General features: G+C 38.9%; 1 protein-coding gene across 5 annotated transcripts in view; it reads left to right on the top strand.

Annotated features, from left to right (window-relative positions):
- Nucleotides 254-20,780, top strand: part of MAP3K19 (mitogen-activated protein kinase kinase kinase 19) — a 41,906-nt gene continuing 21,379 nt past the window's right edge. For 3 of the 5 annotated variants that reach the window (XM_013968415.1, XM_013968417.2, XM_005676196.3), the window contains exons 1-5: nucleotides 339-360; nucleotides 2,541-2,656; nucleotides 11,655-11,751; nucleotides 17,583-17,661; nucleotides 18,598-18,857. In XM_013968415.1, the coding sequence (XP_013823869.1) occupies nucleotides 339-360; nucleotides 2,541-2,656; nucleotides 11,655-11,751; nucleotides 17,583-17,661; nucleotides 18,598-18,857 (574 nt within the window). Of the gene's footprint in view, nucleotides 361-2,540; nucleotides 2,657-11,654; nucleotides 11,752-17,582; nucleotides 17,662-18,597; nucleotides 18,858-20,780 lie in introns of all 5 variants that reach the window. The other 2 variants (XM_018062192.1, XM_013968405.2) reach the window with 2 other exon arrangements.

The following is a 20,780-nucleotide window of genomic DNA, read 5'->3' as shown; positions in this document are numbered from 1 at the left end:
AAATTATTAGAATGTTTTTAGACTATAAGGGGCATAAAATATGCAACATAACATATTCCTTTCATATTCCTTAAAAATCTTGAAAATTTTCTGTCTCTCATGCATTTTGAATTCATTATTGCTATCCCCAAACTATGTAAAATTATTTTTATTTATTTGATGTCAATGTTTTTCCTCTCATATTGGTCTTCTTTTTCAATAGATTTAACTCAGTAATCTTTGATGTTGATTCTATTCTTCCTAGAGATCCTAAACTCTGTGATTTTAGTGGAAAATCAGCAATACACTATGTGTCACAAATAGAGAGTTTCAGAAAACAGCAGTTATTGGACATTTTAATGAATTCTATGCCAAAACCAGGTAATATTTTTATTTCACTTTTGAAATTAACTATAAAAGCCCTATTAGAAACCTTTGTTTTTTTTACATGTATTTGATGGATCTTCTTAAAGAAGTCAAGCCAAATGTACATATATGTGTAACTGAATCATTCTGTTATACAGTAGATGTTAACACAACATTGTAAATAGATACTTTAATTAAATTTAAAAAAAGAAATCAAGTGAATAGCTATTTATAGACCAGGGACTTTGTACAAGACCCAAAGTTAGGTACTCTGAGATAGGCAAAGAAGGCTAAGATGTAGTCCAAACTTTTAAAAGTGTTCAGTATAGTCAGGGACACACCACACACCACACCAGTCAGAGGAGAAAGAGGTTGTTATAAACTTGAAAGGGGAAGAAGGCCTTGCTGTGGTTCTCTAATGCTGGATAAAATAGGAAGGAAGCGAAAAGATGTGATATAGGCATGGAGAAAGAGTCTGAGCAAGAGAAAAACTGCCACAGAAGAAAGTGTAATGGAAAAGGTGCCACTGAGCCACGTGTGACTTTGTGAAAACTACTTGACTTTATTGTCTGATTGGATTTCTGTTGGGAGCTTCTGGACAGGGAACAAGGCTATCCCCAGGAAGGTTTCACGGAAGAGGTAAGACTCAATCTGATTCTAAAAAAAATCATGAGATTTGATTTTGTGGACAGAGGCATCATGTTGTAAGTGAGCATGGCTCATCCCAGGGGCGAACTGAAGACTAGAACCAACAGTTCATGTCAGGGGAAAGGAATACAGAAGATTAGATACACAAAGAGACTGAGTCCATCAAAGACTCGTTAAATGTCAGACTGAAGGACATAACTTTTTTTTTTTTCAATGAAATAGAGTCACTGAAGAATTTTAAGACAGGGAACCATGAAAACCATGTTTTAGGAGAGGAAGAGACTCATGCCAAGCAAGCTCTATTAAGAAACTATAGAAGTACCCGTGCGTGGTTGCAAGGATCAGGAAAAGAGACTTTGGACATGGCGTGTAGTGGGCCTGAGAGGTGCTAGGTGTGTGAGTTTAAGAGAATGTGAAAGAATTCACAGAATACAGTGATGTAAAGTTGATAGAGGAGACATACAGACAAGGGTTGAGAGGCTTGAGTCAAACATGATTCCAAAGTTTCAGCGCTAGGAAGTGGGGAGGTAGAAATACAATTAACAAAATAAGAGAACACTATGGCTTGGTGCTGATGTTGAAGGTAATGGGTTCTAAAACACTCATTTGATGAGAACTTGTGACCTTCAAAGTAGCAATTTTCTGTAGGCCAGGGCTTGTGGGAAAGAATTGGATGGATTGATGGGTTTCTTTGCAAGTTCTCTGCAAGAAGACTGTGAAGATCTGAGAGTCGGTGAGATCACTAAAGGAGCGATGATGGTGAGAAAATTGCAGGGGCCGGGCAGAGAAGGTACACATGGACTCAGGCATAAGAAAGGAAGGAGGAGAATTAGGAGAGAACTACAAGAAAGAAGGGGTGGGAAGCAGCATCAAGTTGGAAAAGAGTTTACAAAGCAGATATGATAAGAAAGTGAGGGTTTCAATGGCAGGAAGGAGGCAGTAGAAGGGTTGCAAAGAGTGAAGAAAAAAAATATGGTGAAGAAATACAGGCTATGAGTAAAGATCACTCATTCAATTTTGTATCACTCATAAGATCAATGAAATAGGAAGAGATGCAAGAGGAAGAAGTTTTCACGGTAGAGCGCATGCTTATCTGAAAAAGTCAAGATAGCAGGAGAAGGATATGTAAGAGAACAGTGTCCCCCAGGAACTAACTGGGAATTCATTGTTTGGTGTTCAGAACTCTGTCAATTTAATGTGGCTTCAAGCCCTAGACAGGAACGGTGCTCCAAGCAGCTGAGCACTTTTATCTTCGGCGACTAGAGCGCAAATATAATTCCCAGCCCCTTATTAGGGGTTACACTTAGCAACATTGCCCCCTTTTTAAAAAACAAACAAACAAAACGCATTCATTCTGTGGACTCCTTTTGTCCTTTTGTCCTCACATCTTTTCCAGTGAAAATTATGGCCCAAAGCTTCCTCAGGATCCCTATTTCAAGAAAATTTTAAGCAAAATGGAACTCATTTTTAGGACCTAGCACTAGATGTTGCTGTGAAATTGATGGAGATGCAGCTTATCAAAACACATTATTATGTTTCTTTGGCAGAAAGACATGCTGAATCATTGCTTGACATTTGTCATGATACAAACTCTTCTCCAACTGATATGATGACAGTCACTAAAAATCAAAATATAATCTTGCAGAGCATCAGCAGCAGTGAGGTAAGATGCTCTAATCTTTAAATAGAAAAACTAACATAAAAAGGGATAACCTACTACATCTATATTTACTTCATTTATACCTACTTCATTTAGGTTGCTTGAATATTTATAACAAACATATTTTAATTATATATTTAAATGTGATTATGAGGAAACTTAAAGCACAATTAATCATAGTACTTCATGAGTTTAATCTCAAGGCAGTAATTAGCTAGTCAGTTCTGAGGCTCATACATTATGCGTGTATGTGTATACCACAGAATATTGTTGCAGCTGAATCCATTCTAAATAATAAAATGTAGCTAGTCTTTATACATGTTAACGTGAAAGAAGAGAAAATCATTATTCTGTTCATGTCAAATCCATCCTAGGATACCACAAAGGAGGTGCCTCGTCTTGGTCCTGGTCATTACCCCCTGCCCATGATGAATAACTTCACAAAGTATAGTAATAGTACTAGTAATAAACATCATGACCCATAGAAAATGATAGAATGATTCCCTAAATGTATAATAAACTGTTAACAATGGTTGCCTAAAAGGACCAAAATGGAGAAGAACTTTGTACTGTATACGCATTTGTATTTTTTGAATTTTTATAAAATTTAACATAGTGCAAACAGTTAAAAATATTAACAACTCTATAGGAATTCCCTGACAGTCTAGTGGTTAGGACTCAATGCTTTCACTGCAGGGGCGGGAGTGGGAGTGAAGTTGGGGGCCCTGGGTTCAATCCCTGGTTGGGAAACTAAGATCCCACATGCTGCACAATGGTGACAATTTTAAAAAAATTACTACTCTGTATTTTATTGGTAAATATAATATGACCCACAAATGTGTTTATTTTTACAAGTTGATGAGGTATGGACTATAATAGAAACAACATGAAGAGTTTTAGAGATAGTGTAGTAAGATCTTTTTGTACCTTTCTCTTTCCAAAAATTATTCTAAAACAATAAAGAAAACAAAAACCAAAAATTTAAGTAAAAGAGTAGTCTGAAATAACTATAGATTCATAAGAACTGGTAAAAATAGTACAGAGAATTCCGGTATAACCTTCGCCAGCTTTCCTCAATGGGGATTATTATAACTATAGCTGATTGTCTAAACTAGAAAATTGACATTAACCCAACACCACAATGAACTAGACCACGGACCTCCCTCGGATTTCACTAGTTTTTAACCTGCGTTCCTTTTTCTTTCTCCTGTTTGTGTCTGCCTGTGTGCATGCTCCTGAGACATTGTATCCCCCGAGTCTTCAGTGGAGATACAAAGCTGCTCTGTTACCACAAAGGAACCCCCTTCAGTTCAGTCAGTTCAGTCGCTCAGTCGTGTCCGACTCTTTGCGAGCCCGTGAATCGCAGCACGCCAGCCTCCCTGTCCATCACCAACCCCTGGAGTTCACTCAGACTCATGCCCATCGAGTCAGTACTACACTCTTAATTGCCATGGTCTCTCCGCTAACTCCAGGCAACCACTGATCTGTTTTCAATCTTTATTTTATCACTTCAAGACTGTCATATAAATGGCATTATCATACGTGTAAACTTTTGAGATTGGCTTTTTCTACTGAGCATAACACTCCTGAGATACATCCAAGTTGTTCTATGTATCAATAGTTTCTTTATGTTGCTAAGTAGTATTCTATTGCAATTTTATTTTGTCCCACAGTTTATTTAGCTGTTCATCTGTTGAAAGACATTTGGGTTGTTTCCAGTTTGGGGCTATTTACATATAAAGCTACCATGAACATCTATGTACAAATTTTTGTGTTAATTTATGTTTTTATTTCTCTAGGATACATGCCCAGGAATCCAATTAGTGGGTCATTTGATAAATGTATGTTTAATTTTTTTTAAAGCTGCCTAACAATTTTCCAGAGTGGCTCTAACCATTTATATTCCCACCAGCAGTAAATGAGAGATCCAATGTCTCTATACCCTTGGCGGCATTTGGTACTATCAGTATTTTTTATTTTAACCATTAAAAATTTTTTTAACCAAAATAGGTATATGATGGCAGCTCATTGTGGTTATAATTTGCATTTCCCTAATGAACAATGTTAAACCTTTAAAAAATATTTATTTGCCATCAGCTATAATTATTCAAATATTTTGTCCATTTTCTGATTGAATTCTTTGTCTTATTGTTGGGTTTAGAGAATTCTTTATATATTCTGGATGTGTAACTCACAAATATCTTCTGCTAGTCAATGAGAAAAATTTGGTTTGCTTTTTTTCACCTTTTTAACAGCTCTTTTACCAAACAAAAGTTTTTATTTTTGATGAAAATCAATTTATCCATTTTTTTCCCTTATGGGTCTTGATTTTTATATTATGTCTAAGAAGACTTTTACTTGACTTAGGCCCTGGTTCCAGGAGTGTGTTCAGTTTATTAAAATTCACTAATCTCTACAGTTTTGGTATGTGCACATTCCTGAGTATATGCTATTCTTAAAAGTAAATATACACGATGGGATATCACTCAGCCATAAAAAGAAACACATTTGAATCAGTTTTAATGAGGTGGATGAAACTAGAACCTATTGTACAGAGTGAAGTAAGTCAGAAAGAGAAAGATAAATATCATGTGCTAATACATATATACGGAATCTAGAAAGATGGTACCAGAGAATTTATTTGCAAGGCAGCAATGGAGAAACAGACATAGAGAACAGACTTGTGGACTTGGGGAGAGGGGAGGAAAGGGTGAGATGTATGGAGAGAGTAACGCGGAAACTTAAATTACCATATGTAAAGTAGATAGCCAATGAGAATTTGCTGTATGTCTCAGGAAACTCAAACAGGGGCTCTGTATCAACCTAGAGGGGTAGGATGGGGAGGGGATGGGAGGAAGATTCAAGAGGGAGAGGATATATGTATACCTATGGCTGATTCATGTTGAGGTTGGACAGAAAACAACAAAATTCTGTAAAGCAATTATCCTTCAATTAAAAAATAAAATTTTTAAAAAGTAAATTAAAAGGAAGGAGTAAATGCTTTCAAATATCTGAGCAAAGAATATGGTTTTCAATCTAGGATTTTATATTCAGAAAACTATAAATCAAATATTAGAGTTGAATAAAGACATTTTTCAGACATGCAAATGAGAAAACGTTTTACATTTCACATGCCTTTTAAGGAAGCTACTATGTACTCTACTAATTAAGAGGATAGATAAAAATAGAAGGGAAAATTGGATCCATGATTCAGGGGATCTGGAACCCAACACAAGAGAGGAGGATATCCTTGGTATAAAGCAGAAAGCAAGTCCCAAGGCTTCAAACCATGTATGAAGTCTAGAGAACAAAGAGATCCAATCACTGGGGAAAGGGAGGGGTGAGGAAGAGCAGGATAATGGGGATTTCCATGAAGAAGGTGGAACTGGTGTATTATTTGATATATTTAACCATGTGGAAAGACCACTGGAGGTTGGGAAGATTTAAGATTTTTAAAAATATATAAAAATTAATTAAATATTAAATAAATTTGTGAATGAAATAAAAATAGGGATTTGGGGTTTATGTACGAAAAAAGCTATGCAAGAAAGAAAGTATAATCACATTACATTTCTATTGCATGACTATAGTGCAATACATACAGTATAGTACAATACTCAAATAGTCATAATTTACACTTTGCCTATTGATTTTATAAAAAGAAAAAGGGTGAATTTATTGGAAGGATGGGGACAGGATATAAGAATATTCAATTGTCAACTGCAGTAATAAGACAGAAGGTAATGTATCACTTTATCTTTTGGGGGAAGGAGGTGGGGGTTGTTTACCTTCTTCACTTTTATCACCAGTAAAAAGATCCCAACCTACTCCCCAAAGAGGCTTGCTTTTTCCCCAAGTCACGAGTGAGTCAATATGTCAACGAGGAGAGAGGTGACTCTCCTTTCCCCGTTTCTTGCCCAGCCTAACATTTCATCTCCTTCCTCTGGCCAAGTTATTAACAGCAGATGAATAGAGCAGATGGGGCTTCCCAGGCGGCACTAGTGGTAAGCAATCAGTCTGCCAAAGCAGGAGACATAAGAGACATGGGTTTGATTCCTGGGTCAGGAAGATCCTCTGGAGGAAGGCATGGCAACACTCTCCAGTATTCTTGCCTGGAGAATTCCATGGATGGAGGAGCCCGGCGAGCTATAGTCCACGGGGTCACAAAGATTTAGAAACAACTGAAGGACTTAGCATGCATAGATGGCCGTTATCACACCTTTTAAGAGTACTTACCTACTTCCGGCCCACTCACTGACTGCAAAATCCACCTGTCCCACTCTCTCCCCTGTTCTCAGGACACACAGCTCCCATCAGGCTCCACAGGGAAGGCCCAGCGGCACACAAGACTCTCACCCAGGAATTGCCACCAAGAGAAGTGACCATGGTTAACTGATTTGCAAAGTAGCCCCTTTTCTTCTCAACTTGCAGGGAGGAGAAACAGTAACCACTCCAGTGATGGAACCTAGCTGATCTAAAAATCAAAGCTTTGGGACTTCCCTGAAGCTCCAGAGGTTAAGAATCTGCCTTGCAATGCAGGCGACACAGGAGACGAGGGTTTGATTTCTGGGTCAGACACGGGTTTGATCCCCTGGAGGAGGGCAGGTCAACCCACTCCACTATTCTTGCCTGGAGAATACCATGGACAGAGGAGCCTGGTGGGCTTCAGTCCATAGGGTCACAAGAGTGTCACCAGATTCGGACATGACTGAAGTGACTTGAGCAGCACAACACAGCACATAGAGCAGATCATAGGATCAGGATGAAAATGTCAGTCTTGGCCTTAAACCCTCGCAGCTCCAAGTCCAGTGTCCCTTACTTTTTCCTCTTTCTAATCCCACCCAAACCTTGGCTCATAGACTAACCTCACCCGGACCACGGTACCCATTCTCTGACTTCATCACACTGAGTCTGTCCCCAGATTGACTGCTCCAGTGATTTGCCAGATGAATGAGCTAAGGGGTAGGTAAGGTATCACTTTAGTAACTCAAGAGACAGCAGGAGGGGACTTCCCTGGTGGCCCAGTGGTTAAGAATCTGCCTTCCAGTGCAGTGGGCCTGGGTCTAATCCCTGGTCAGGGAGGTGGATCCCATATGCTCACTGCAGCCAAATACATAGAAATAAAATACATATAAAAAGAAAGAAATTGATAAAAGAAAACACACTTACTTTTCATTTTTTGTGATATAGTTAGGAAACTTGCTTTTTTTTTTTTAAGACTAAAAAAATCCCTTCATATTTAGTTCATTTTTTATGCAGTTCTAAGATATTTTTTGAACTTTCACTCTATATTTTTCTTATTATGGTTGAAATAACTTTGAACTTGTTTTTGAGGGAGAGAGAGACTCTCACTATTGAATTTGCTTCTTTCTAGTGCTTTCTCTAGGGTTTAAAAAAAAAAACAAAACCAAGGTCTTTTTTTCACTTCTTTTCTTTGAATGAAAGCTTGCTTTATTTGGGGGTTATCTGCAATAGGTTTTTATAGTTTACAAATATAAGCAGCTGCTTTGCTTGTAGGATTGCGCCTGAGAGGCTCTTCATGGCCTCTGCCAATCTTTTTTTCATCTAAGAAGAATCTTCTTTCCAAATTGAATTGCGTACGATTCCTGTGCCTCTTTTCTGTGTGGTTGGCATTCTGCTGTTTGCAGATCAGAATGCTATGCTGTCTAGTCTGTTGCTGCCTCTTGCATTACCATGAATGGTTGATGGGCTCCGTTTATTTGGGATGTGCTCTTCTAACATTTTCTCTCCTTCACTCACGACTACATTATTTCAATTTCCTCTTTCACCCAGTGAAAGTAAAAGTCGCTCAGTCATGTCCAACTCTTTGCGACCCCATAGACTATACAGTCCATGGAATTCTCCAGGCAGGATACAGGAGTGGGTAGCCTTTCCCTTCTCCAGGGGATCTTCCCAACCCAGGGATCAAACCCAGGTCTCCCACATTGCAGGCGGATTCTTCAGCTGAGCCAAAAGGGAAGTCCATTAAAGCCATTCATGTTTAAGATTCTAAAATAAACAGAAAATTCTGAGCTGTTGCTGTTTTTGTCTTCATTTTCATGTTAATCTTCAAAGTAGGTATTATTCCCCACATCCTTTTTGTTTGTGATGCTTATGGTTTTTCAGTTTTGTTTTTTTTTTTAAGGAAGAAGTTTTTTGTCAGGAGTTTGTAGGGATCACACAGCTTTAATTTTTTCCTGTGCAAAAATTATAAATTATGTTTGAATATTCTTTCTCTTAATTTTCTCATGATTATTAATTTTCCTTCTGGTTCTTGTTGAGACTCTCTTGTTTCAAATTTTTCATAGTAGCAAGAAAGCAGAGTGATTATGAATTCTGTAACCAGACTTCAGAGTCTGGGTGTGAATCTGGCTTGCGAGGTGACCTTGGTTAAGTTACTTAACTCCTCTAAACCTCATGGATAAATGGAATAATAGTTTCTGCCTTTAGAGTTTTTGTGGGGATTAAGTCAGCTAATGTGTGAAAGGTCCAACAGTGTCTGGCACTGTATGGATAAATGCTAGTCATTGTTATGGGTTTTGCAGCTAGTTTGCCCATATTCCGCATCTTCCAACTTTTCCTCAAGGACCAACTAATGAATGAACTGAGCAGTTGAGACCAACCGCAGATCATTAATCAACATAGAAACTTGAAATGAGAACCAGTTATATATTTAACACTAAATTTAGTGTTAATTAGTTTTATTCAGCATAAAAATTTCACTGAAACACTCTAATTATATGAAATGGAAGAAATATATTCTGAAGTCTCATAGAGTGTTCTAGACATGATATGAATAAAAATTATATATACTAAGAAGGAAACTTCAGTGGTCACTAAACATCTGAAACTATCTCCAACATTTCTACTAACAAAAGCATGCACATTCAATCGGATCATATATCACATTACTAAAAATGAAAATTGATAATTGATAAGGGAGAAGGTAGTGAAACAGGCTTATGCACTGCTAGTGGAGAGTAAGTAGTAATTGTAAATTTACTTTTAAAGCAACATATGTAAAAAAAATTCTAATATTCTTCAGATCAATAATTCCTTATAATTCCATATCTGAGAATCTACTCTAAAGAGATAATACAAAATTGGGGTATTACTTGTAAAGATGTTCACAGCACTGTGTGTGATAATGAATTAAAAACTGCCTATTATGCATGATGGGGTTTATATCATAACATTTATGGGACTTACTAAACATCTTTATGACCCTCTGATAAAATTCCATTAAAATTATATTTACTTAGTAAATTGCTATGTAATTTATACCTGTCATAAGTAAAAAAGCCAGATATGAAATGACATGATACAACTCTACTATTAAACACTTAGGAAAAAGAAAAAGAAAATATCCTGTCTGTGTGAACAGAGTTTGCTTTTTATTTGTAGGATTATAGGTGATTTCTTCTCCTGCTCTTTAAAGAACTGCTGTTTTGGTATTTCCATGCATTTTATAAAATAGTAATCCCCTACCGCTCACACTTTGTAATTGGATGGGAGAGAGAAGAAATTTGCCAGAGAGTGGTAGAAGTTTTGAAATGCAAAGAATAAGCAGTGAAATTGACAACGGTTTAGGATCAGGGCAAACCTGTCCAGGTGTCCCATCTGCCACTGACAACCAGGATGGGCTGAGGTAGGACCCCTAACCTGTGCTGGGAGGTAGAGAATGCTTTACAAAGCATGTACTGCTGTATAAAGTAAAATATGATAACTAAGCTATTATAATTGAACACCTTCCCCCAAGGGGAATGGACAGTTAGGGAGTTTGGGATGCTAAGGTACACACTACTATATTTAAAATGAATAACCAACAAGGACCTACTGTATAGCACACGGAACTCCGCTCAATGTCATGTGGCAGCCTGGATGGGAGGGTGGTTTGAGGGAGAATGGATACATGTATATGTGTGGCTGAATCCCTTCCTTGTTCACCTGAAACTACCACAACATTGTTAATCGGTTTCAACCCAATACAAAATGAAAAGTTTTAAAAAAATTGAACACCTAAAATATTTTAATGGTAGTGATAAGTCAAATGAACAAAGTGAAAAGATTCCCACACTCTCTTGGGAATTAGTGAATGAAATATCAGAGGCTTTATGATAAAGTCTGCTCACTTCTCCGACAAACATCTACATTTAGGGCAAAGACTTTTTAGGCCATTCATCTGGATCACAGAAGCCAGAATGCAATTATAACATCCAAGTAGGATGGGATATTTTAACTACTTCTTGCATCTATCACTGTTCTAGCCACTAAAAGGGGCAAAATCACCAGCAACAACTTCTAACGGAGGAACCTATCAACAACAATGCATTCTCATAGAAAACATTTCTTCTTTAGAGAGTCAGGAATACTTTTTGTAAGTCAAGCTGGTTGTTTTTCTTTAAGTTAAGCTGTTTTTCAACCATGTTTTTCAGCAGTTTGATCATTTTCTAGATTGTAAAAGGAAAGTTTGAGAAGTTGCCTAACACGATTAGATCAGAAGGCTGTCATAGTGAAAACTTTAATCAGCTTTGCTGCCTTTCAGTCTAAGGTTATATCTGCAGCTTCCATGTGGGGCAAGGATTTCCACCCTCACCATCTGTAAATGATGCCCCAAGGAGGCATTATGGAAAAGACCATGTTCCTTTGGGGTTGTTCACTGGCTGTGGCCAAAGGATTCTTTCCAGTTACCCACTCAGATGGAATTGGTAGCAGCTTAACAGCCTGAATACAGACATGATGAAGTATAAAATATTGAATTTCTCTGTGTATATGCAATTTCAGCTTGATCTTCATCTTTGATTATCACATTCACGTCTGTCTAAGCCTGGTGCTCTGGAGACAAACATTTTCCCATTATTTTAGTCCTGAATACTTTATCCAATTTAAAAGGAATCAGCAGTGTGAAACTTTAGCCTAGAAAAAAAAAACAACAACAACATTCACCCTGCCAACCAGGTATTACACTGAAAAACTGAGTTTCTATTTTATGATATTTCAGGAGTCTGACCAAGATGATGACTGCTCTCATTCCATACTGATTAGTGAAGAAGGAGATCCAAGTGGTGATGGACAAGACTGGCAACCCAGGGCAGAAGGTATCCATCTTCTGTCCTTGATGTGTTTACAAAGACAAATTTGATTATTTGGATTTTCCCCCTAATTTCAGTCATGCTCAGTGCAGAGCTTTGAACTCTCAGACAAGCATAGAGGAAAAGAAATCCTATCCTCTGGTCCATATTTGAATCAGTGAGTCTTGGCAACCTATCCAGTCTCTCCTTTGTTCTACTCTACTCTAGCTCAACGTGCTGTTCTCATCTCCTTTCTCTTTCGTCTGGTAGCATCCTTTCCCTCACTTCTTTTCTCTCAGAATCTTCCAGCAGCTACAGGGATCTGTCCTCTTCCGTGCATGTGTGTGTGCTAAGTCACTTTAGTTGTATCCGACTCTTTGCGACCCTATGGACTGTAGCTCACCATGTCCATCTTATGGGTTCTCCAGGCAAGAATCCTGGAGTGAGTATGCCATGCCCTCCTCCAGGGGAATCTTCCCAACCCAGGGATTGAACCCACTTCTCTTACGTCTCCTGCCTTGGCAGGTGGGTTCTTTACCACTAGTGCTACCTGGGAAGCCTTATTCTCTTCCAGGACCAAGCATTTCTCCATTAGCTGTCATCCCAGACCCTTCCCTTGAGGGGGAGTTGGGGGACTGAACCAAGAACTAAAGGCCCAAGTTGCACTCTCGTATTCTAGGAGGCCATAAGTCTGGAATTTCCTAAAACAGCACCCATTCCAAATGCGTCATCCTGTCCTATTCTTAAACGTCCTTGCATTGAACAGATCACAAGGTATTTACAGATTCTCACTGCAGAACATAATCATCACAGTGATCACATTTGTCTGTCATCTACTCCCCTACACACTTCTTAAATGAAACGTTTATTTGAACTGCTCCGATCTCTTTTCTGGTAACTTTCCTACTTGCATTTCTAACATGCCAGGGAAGCTGCCCTCTCGGATGTCTTTTTTCTCATCCCCATTAACCACCCTGAAGGCTGCAGTGCTAGCTCAGCCACTGTCTCCTTTGACCCCTTATGCAATGCTGCCCTCTTCTGGGCAGCCTCCCATCTTTCCCAAACTCACTCGGTACCTCCTTTCTCCTGGCTGAGGGCAGGGAAGAAATTATAAACACCACGAACCCTGAAAGACCTAATTAAAATAAACAAGTCCTGATCCCCTCCAAGTAGTCCTTGTCATCTGCCTTTGACATTCAAAGACTTCAACTCTGAGTTCTCAGAAGCCCAGCTGTGTCCCAATCACCTTCTAAGAGATTAAATACTATGTTTATTCAGCTCAGTTTAGAGATGGCTTGCATTTGAGGTGCTTAAAGGAATTGAACCTGGTTCTCCTGAATCGTAGGCAAATTCTTTACCATCTGAGCCTCCAGGAAAGCCCCTTCATATTAATAATACTTTAAAAATCAATTTGTATGTAATATTTTAGATTTTCATGTAGGAACCATAACACTTAGGCAGCATCTCAACTAAGTTCTTACAGTTTTAAGCTTTCATAACTTCAGTTATACATTCTAAAGAAGAAATTATGTTTCTAAGTTTTCTTCTCATAGTTGATAAGAGTCTTCAGTAAGCTAGTAACTCTTTCAAGTCACAAAGTCTGAAATAAAAATGGAGACTTATTGTGCATTGTATTAATCTTAAATAACAATAAATCTCTTTAAATTCCATTTACATGCTTCTAACATAACCCAGGTTGTTAATGTTTAAGTGTTTGCACACTTTATAAAGACTTTATGCACATCCATGTGACTATTTGATTGTAGATATGCGTATTTAATCATTTAATTTATATCTGTTTGTTTATTGTATTATTCTTTTAAAAAGGAAGCTTCACTAACTAAAATATATATAAACTCAAATGTTTGGATCACTGCCCTGGTCTTTCAGTTCAGTTTAGTTCAGTTGCTCAGTTGCGTCCGATTCTTTGTGACCCCATGAATCGCAACACGCCAGGCCTCCCTGTCCATCACTAACTCCTGGAGTTCACTCAGACTCACATCCATCGAATCTGTGATGCCATCCAGCCATCTCATCCTCTGTCGTCCCCTTCTCCTCCTGCCCCCAATCCCTCCCAGCGTCAGAGTCTTTTCCAGTGAGTCAACTCTTCGCATCAGGTGGCCAAAGTACTGGAGTTTCAGCTTCAGCATCATTCCTTCCAAAGAAATCCCAGGGCTGATCTCCTTCAGAATGGATTGGTTGGATCTCCTTGCAGTCCAAGGGACTCTCAAGAGTCTTCTCCAACACCACAGTTCAAAAGCATCAATTCTTCGGCGCTCAGCCTTCTTCTCAGTCCAACTCTCACATCCATAGCAGCTAAATATTCCTGCAACACACATTCGCTTTCTTACGGACTTTTACAGATGGTAATTTATGAAATACAATTTGCCCCTCACCCCAATCCCTCATCCGTTTCCTTATTCTAAAAATCTTCTTGCATTCCTTAATCAGCTATTTTCCCAGAACATATCAGATGCAAACCTTGTAGACTGGAAATTGAGCATGTAAAATTATTCTTTTCATGAATGAATGAGAACCTATTTTCTAAAATTACTAGGCTTAATTTTTTAAAAATACAGTGTATATCTATCAGGGTTCTTATGTGCAAATAACAGAATCTGTTCTACTTGAGTGAAAAGAAAGGAAGTTTCAAAAGTTACTAGAAGAGTTCATAGACCATTGAAACACAAAGGAGAAGAACAGATCCCAGGTTGGATTGTCATAAAGAATTCTTATAGCTACATCTCAAAACTGGTCACTGACCCCCAGATCACACTGCCTCAGCCACAACCAGCATACTCAATGCTTCTACATTGACCTTAGACCCTCCCTCTGCTGTTGATACTCATATCAGTGAAAGGATAAAGCCATCTTATCTTCTCTTGTGTAACTCCTGGGTATCCATCTCTCAAGTTCGTTTTCTGAAAACTAGTGGCAAAAAAAGACTGGTAAATGTAGCTGTAACAAATTCTGTTGAAAATCATGATTTAGGAAACTATCAAAAGGTAGAGAGGTTATCAAAATATTTTGAACCTCGATTCCCATCCATTTAAACAAAGCAAGTAGAAAACACAGAAAAGTAAGACTTTTCTGGAGAAAATAATTTCTCTTCATTGAATGAATTAGGTGAGGCCAATTAAGTTTTTGTTTTAAAAATTTAGCACTTATATTAATAATTAATCATCATTTTCTGACTTTATGAATACCATTTGCCTCTTTTCTGCAAGAAAGTTTATGTTTCTGGTTGTGTGTAAATGATGCTTCTTAGTTTCTCTCTACTATAACATTTTCTGTTTGGGTTACTTTGCATCTTCTTACTGGAAATATGCTTTCAGATAGGAGCAAGTGTTTTATTTTCACATGTGACAGTGCATCCTCTTTCCTGGACCACTCTTAGGTTCAGAGGCTCCTATGATCACTCACAGTATTTAAAAGACAAAACAGAGAATATATATGTTCCAAGATGATTTCAGTGTCAGAAGGTTTTATAATATCCCTCCTCCAACCCCGCCAATTAGGACCAAATTTTTTTCCCCATTTAGGAACCATTAACTTTCACAATGTCTAAAATGTCAGGAATTTCTTATACTTGCATCTTACTTTCTTGGTTCAAAAAGAGAGAAATCAAAAAAAAAAAAAAGAGAAATCAACCAATTAACAGATTTTTAGCTTATTAATCTACTTGAATACATTCTTGGTAAAACAATCATCTAGGTTTATTAGTCCTCAATGATATAAAAGTACAGTCATTGTTAAGAACATGTTCACATGAATATTCTGTAGAATAACTTCTACAGCAAAGTCTAACTGTGCCTAGTCTTACAGAGCATCCTTTTCACTGACAGTTGAGTTATTAGGAATGTATGCTGTATGTTTTTCTTACTCTAACATGTCAGCTAGGTGTTTGCCCTCAAGGATGACTACAAAAATGGTATTAAAGACATCCATCTGCCTTTCACTGCAAAAGTGGCCATGAGCCATCTCACAACCTCATGACTGTCAGTTTTTTCATCTCTAAAACGAAGGGTTTGGATGACCTCTAAGTTCCTCCCAGCTCTGTAATCCCAAGCCTGTCATTTTGTGCTACATAGTGTGGCGATAGGATATTTGAAAAGTTAAAAAGAAAATCCACTATTCCAAGGAAACTTCATTTTTAGAGATTGAAAAAAAAAAAAACCCACAAAACTCCTTTTGGAAATATTTACTTTTTTTTAAATGCACCACTCTTATAAATAACACAAGCATAAACATTTCACATTAAAAATGCTTTCCTTATGGTGGTTCCTATATATTTGACAAAATACCCAATGTCCTTTAAAAATAATAAAAACTTTAATTGATACGCTGATGGTGATTAGGCTTCCCAGGTACTGCTAGGGGTAAAGAACTCGCCTGCCAATGCAGGAGACCTATGAGACGCAGGTTCAATCCCTGGGTCAGAAAGATTCCCTGGAGGAGGGCATGGCAACCCACTCCAGTATTCTTGCCTAGAGAATCCCATGGACAGAGGAGCCTGGTGGGTTATATCCCATAGGGTCACAGAAAGTCAGACATGACTGAAGCAACATAGCATGCACACACTGATGATGATAGCTATTAAGTAACTTTCCCAAGGTCCCCCCGGAAGTGGCAGAGGAGGGATGGAGACCCATCTCTCTGATTCACGACCTGCTCAAATCTTCTCTACTATACTTCGATCAATGGAGCTGATTAAAACCATGGCTCCTCCAGCATCCACAGACTGAATGAATGGCTGTGACAGATAGATGGATAAGCTGACTACTGGGACAAGCCCTACATCTTCCTGGAAGGATACGTGTCTATGTTCTACATACACATTGCACACTTCTTTCACAGTGCTTATCTGGCTATGCTCTTTGCTTTCTTATTTATAGTCTCTGCTAAGGCCACAGCTGTACCTTCTTTGTTTCTTTATATTAAGCACAATGAGTTACATTTGGCATACACTTGATAAAAGTTTGTTGAATAGGAAAAAGTGAATAGGTGAAAATCTTAAAGGACAGGCAATTCTGGTATGGTTCACACTAGGTTTTCTGAACTATTTTTATTTTTTGTTTATATATTGATTGTGCTGTGTCTGCACGGCTGCCCAAGGGCTTTCTCTAGCTGTGGCGAGGCGGGGCTGCTCTCTGGCTGCAGTGCATAGGCTTCTCATTGCAATGGGTTCTCTGGTTGCAGAGCCCAGGCTCTAGGCCTGCAGGCTTCAGCAGTTGTGGTTCATGGGCTGAGCTGTCCTGTGGCAAGTGAAATCTCCCTGGATCATGGATTGAACCTGTGCCTTGGCAGGCAAACTCCTATCCACTGTACCACCAGGAAAGTCCCCACACTAGTTTTTCATGTCAATTTGTTTAATGTGCTATTTTGTAGGCATGCATCCATTCTATAAGTTGGAACTTTCTGTCTTAAGGGTTATACCAGAAGTCACTCCTTGGAATCAGATAAGAGATGACCAAATGACAAATACAAGCAAGTTCCGATGGGGCAACTTAAATTATCTCATTTAATTCTCACAACAGTCCTGCAAAGTAGATGATATCAGTCACACTTTACAGAAGGAGGACTTGTTTTCTCCATTCAGGGAGAAAACACTGCTCATCATAAAGCTTTATTTTACTTCTAGAATGTTTTGTTATACAAATTCTCTGCCCTTTAAGCAAGCATTTATATAGGACAGGAAAGATACAAAGATGGTTAAAACTCAGTTCCTAGTGAATGTTCATCCTGTAATTACTAAGAATACATGAGCCAAATAACCAAAAATAAAACATTTCATTCCTGATCACCCCTGGAATTCATTACTTTCTTCTTCTTATTATTACTGACCTGCACTTTCATAGGTGTTGAGATTACTGTTACTTTTCCGAGAGATGTCAGCCATCCCCAAGAAATGGGCCGAGAAGATTTACAAGAAAACAAGTAAGAAGTATTCTTTGAAAGGTTAGATTGGAATTAAAGTCTATACTTGTGTGGCAACCCACTTTTTTAATAATTCAGAAAAACATCCCCAAGCAGGGGTCATAATAAATAATTTTGTGGCAAGAGCTGGATAATAAATGTTTTATGCTTTGTGGGCCATATGGCCTCTGTTCCAATGATTCAACCCTGCAGTCGTAACTTGAATGCCTCTATGGATGGTATATAAACAAATGGGGGTGGGTATGTTCCAGTCAAACTCCCAAAGTGAGACTGGAGGCTGGATTTGGGCCAAGGACCCATTTGCTGACCTTGCAGCAGTGCTACTCAAAACAGAGTTCTGAGGTCCTTCTGTTACCGGTCAATAATGAAGTCAGTATAGAACTTGGACATTTAAACCTTTAAAAAGGTGTGTAGCCATTTAGTCAAGTAATTTTATATTTATTGATCTGATGGTGGAAAATTTGAGGCTTATTTTCATGTTTTCAATTTTTGTTTAATTTTTATAGTCATTCATTTTGATTACATTTTACAAAAGTTTCAATCCACGATGCAATGTAAAATTTTAAATGGATTCTTCACCAAAGATAGTTTGAGAAGTACTGGGCCTTTGGAGAATGGTCCAAGGCCTCTGGTCAATGCCTTTGGAGAAGTACAAGGGTGCACCCCCTTGTCTCTGTCCTTTCCTCCTCTGATTTCTCTGCTTGAGGAAACAGAGACTGGGAAAACCAAAGTGTGAGTGGCAGAGGGCTGCTGAGGTGGGGAGCAAGTCAGAGAATGGGGAGGTCTTGCACTTTCAACAACACAGCTATTCCACTCAGCAGCACCGTTTGGAACTAGTCCTCCAAAGTTTCCAGTGGTGTCAGGTGGGCTAAGAACTGAAGATCCAGAAGACATGGGGAATGCCTTTTAAATTAAACTATTTCCTCCCCCCTTTAGTCAGATAACCTCAGGGCATCAGGAATGGACACCAGCACATTCTGTTTCACTTCCAAAAAACATTGAGATGGTGGGCTTCAGGACAAAGGCGGTGACCACGGAGCCTTTACTTGCAAAGAAAGAGGAACATTCCCAGGAACTCTTCAATACGAACTTGGGCTTTTTGTTGCCAAGACCTTACTTAGAAACGATAACCTCCAAGTCTGTAGCCAGGGAGGATGTTCCTCACTTTCTGAAGGGGCAGCCAAGAAAATCTGAAGGTGAGTTCATTGAATTACACAGTGATTCCTTTATTCTTTGGTCAATAAATATTTCTTTACTCATCTTTTCCTTGAGAATCTGAAAATCTTTACAGGGAATTCATATTTGGTTGATCTTTATCTGTGGGAGTTTTGGGGGCATACAGTGAGGATACTTTCATTCAAGATTTGAGTTAGCTGTTCTATCTAGCCCAAAACTTATTTACTAGATAGCACACTGATGCCAGCATTTCCCCTTAGGGCACTTCTGTCTTTGATATCTGCTTAGTTCAGTTCAGTTCAGTTCAGTTGCTCAGTCGTGTCCGGCTCTTTGCGACCCCATGAATCGCAGCACGCCAGGCCTCCCTGTTCATCACCATCTCCCGGAGTTCACTCAGACTCACATCCATCGAGTCCATCCAGCCATCTCATCCTCTGTCGTCCCCTTCTCCTCCTGCCCCCAATCCCTCCCAGCATCAGAGTCTTTTCCAATGAGTCAACTCTTTGCGTGAGGCGGCCAAAGTACTGGAGTTTCAGTCTAAGCATCAGTCCTTCCAAAGAAATCCCAGGGTTGATCTCCTTCAGAATGTACTGGCTGGATCTCCTTGCAGTCCAAGGGACTCTCAAGAGTCTTCTCCAACACCACAGTTCAAAAGCATCAATTCTTCAGCACTCAGCCTTCTTCACAGTCCAACTCTCACATCCATGCATGACCACTGGAAAAACCATAGCCTTGACTAGACGGACCTTAGTCGACAAAGTAATGCCTCTGCTTTTGAATATGCTATCTAGGTTGGTCATAACCTTTCTTCCAAGGAGTAAGTGTCTTTTAATTTCATGGCTGCAGTCACCATCTGCAGTGATTTTGGAGCCCCCAAAAATAAAGCCTGACACTGTTTCAACTGTTTCCCCATCTATTTGCCATGAAGTGATGGAACCTAGATGCCATGATCTTCTTTTTCTGAATGTTGAGCTTTAAGCCAACTTTTTCACTCTCCTCTTTCATTTTCATCAACAGGCTTTTTAGTTCCTCTTCACTTTCTGCCATCAGGGTGGTGTCATCTGCATATCTGAGGTTATTGATATTTCTCCCGGCAATCTTGATTCCAGCTTGTGTTTCTTCCAGTCCAGCGTTTCTCATGATGTACTCTGCATAGAAGTTCAATAAGCAGGGTGTCAATATACAGCCTTGATGTACTCCTTTTCCTATTTGGAACCAGTCTGTTGTTCCATGACCAGTTCTAACTGTTGCTTCCTGACCTGCATACAGATTTCTCAAGAGGCAGGTCAGATGGTCTGGTATTCCCATCTCTTTCAGAATTTTCCACAGTTTATTGTGATCCACACAGTCAAAGGCTTTGGCATAGTCAAGAAAGCAGAAATAGATGTTTTTCTGGAACTCTCTTGCTTTTTCAATGATCCAGCAGATGTTGGCAATTTGATCTTTGGTTCCTCTGCCTTTTCTAAATCCAGCTTGAACATCAGGAAGTTCACGGTTCATGTATTGCTGAAGCCTGGCTTGGAGAATTTTGAACATTACTTTACTAGCCTGTGAGATGAGTGCAATTGTGCGGTAGTTTGAGCATTCTTTGGCATTGCCTTTCTTTGGGATTGGAATGAAAACTGACCTTTTCCAGTCCTGTGGCCCCTGCTGAGTTTTCCAAATTTGCTGGCATATTGAGTGCAGCACTTTCACAGCATCATCTTTCAGGATTTGAAATAGCTCAACTGGAATTCCATCACCTCCACTAGCTTTGTTCGTAGTGATGCTTTCTAAGGCCCACTTGACTTCACATTCCAGGATGTCTGGCTCTAACACTGTCCTAAACCAATTGGCCTGAACCACCAGGGACAAACTTGCAGCCCCAAATTTTGCATTTATTGGCTTATTGCAATGAAGGGCATTGCACAACAGAGGAAATGTCAAACAAAGGAGAAAAAAAA

This window comes from Capra hircus, chromosome 2, assembly GCF_001704415.2.
Source record: "Capra hircus breed San Clemente chromosome 2, ASM170441v1, whole genome shotgun sequence".
Classification (NCBI taxonomy): Eukaryota; Metazoa; Chordata; class Mammalia; order Artiodactyla; family Bovidae; genus Capra; species Capra hircus.
The sequence above is the reverse complement of the archived record's forward strand: the minus strand, read 5'-3'. Positions and strand labels throughout refer to the sequence as shown.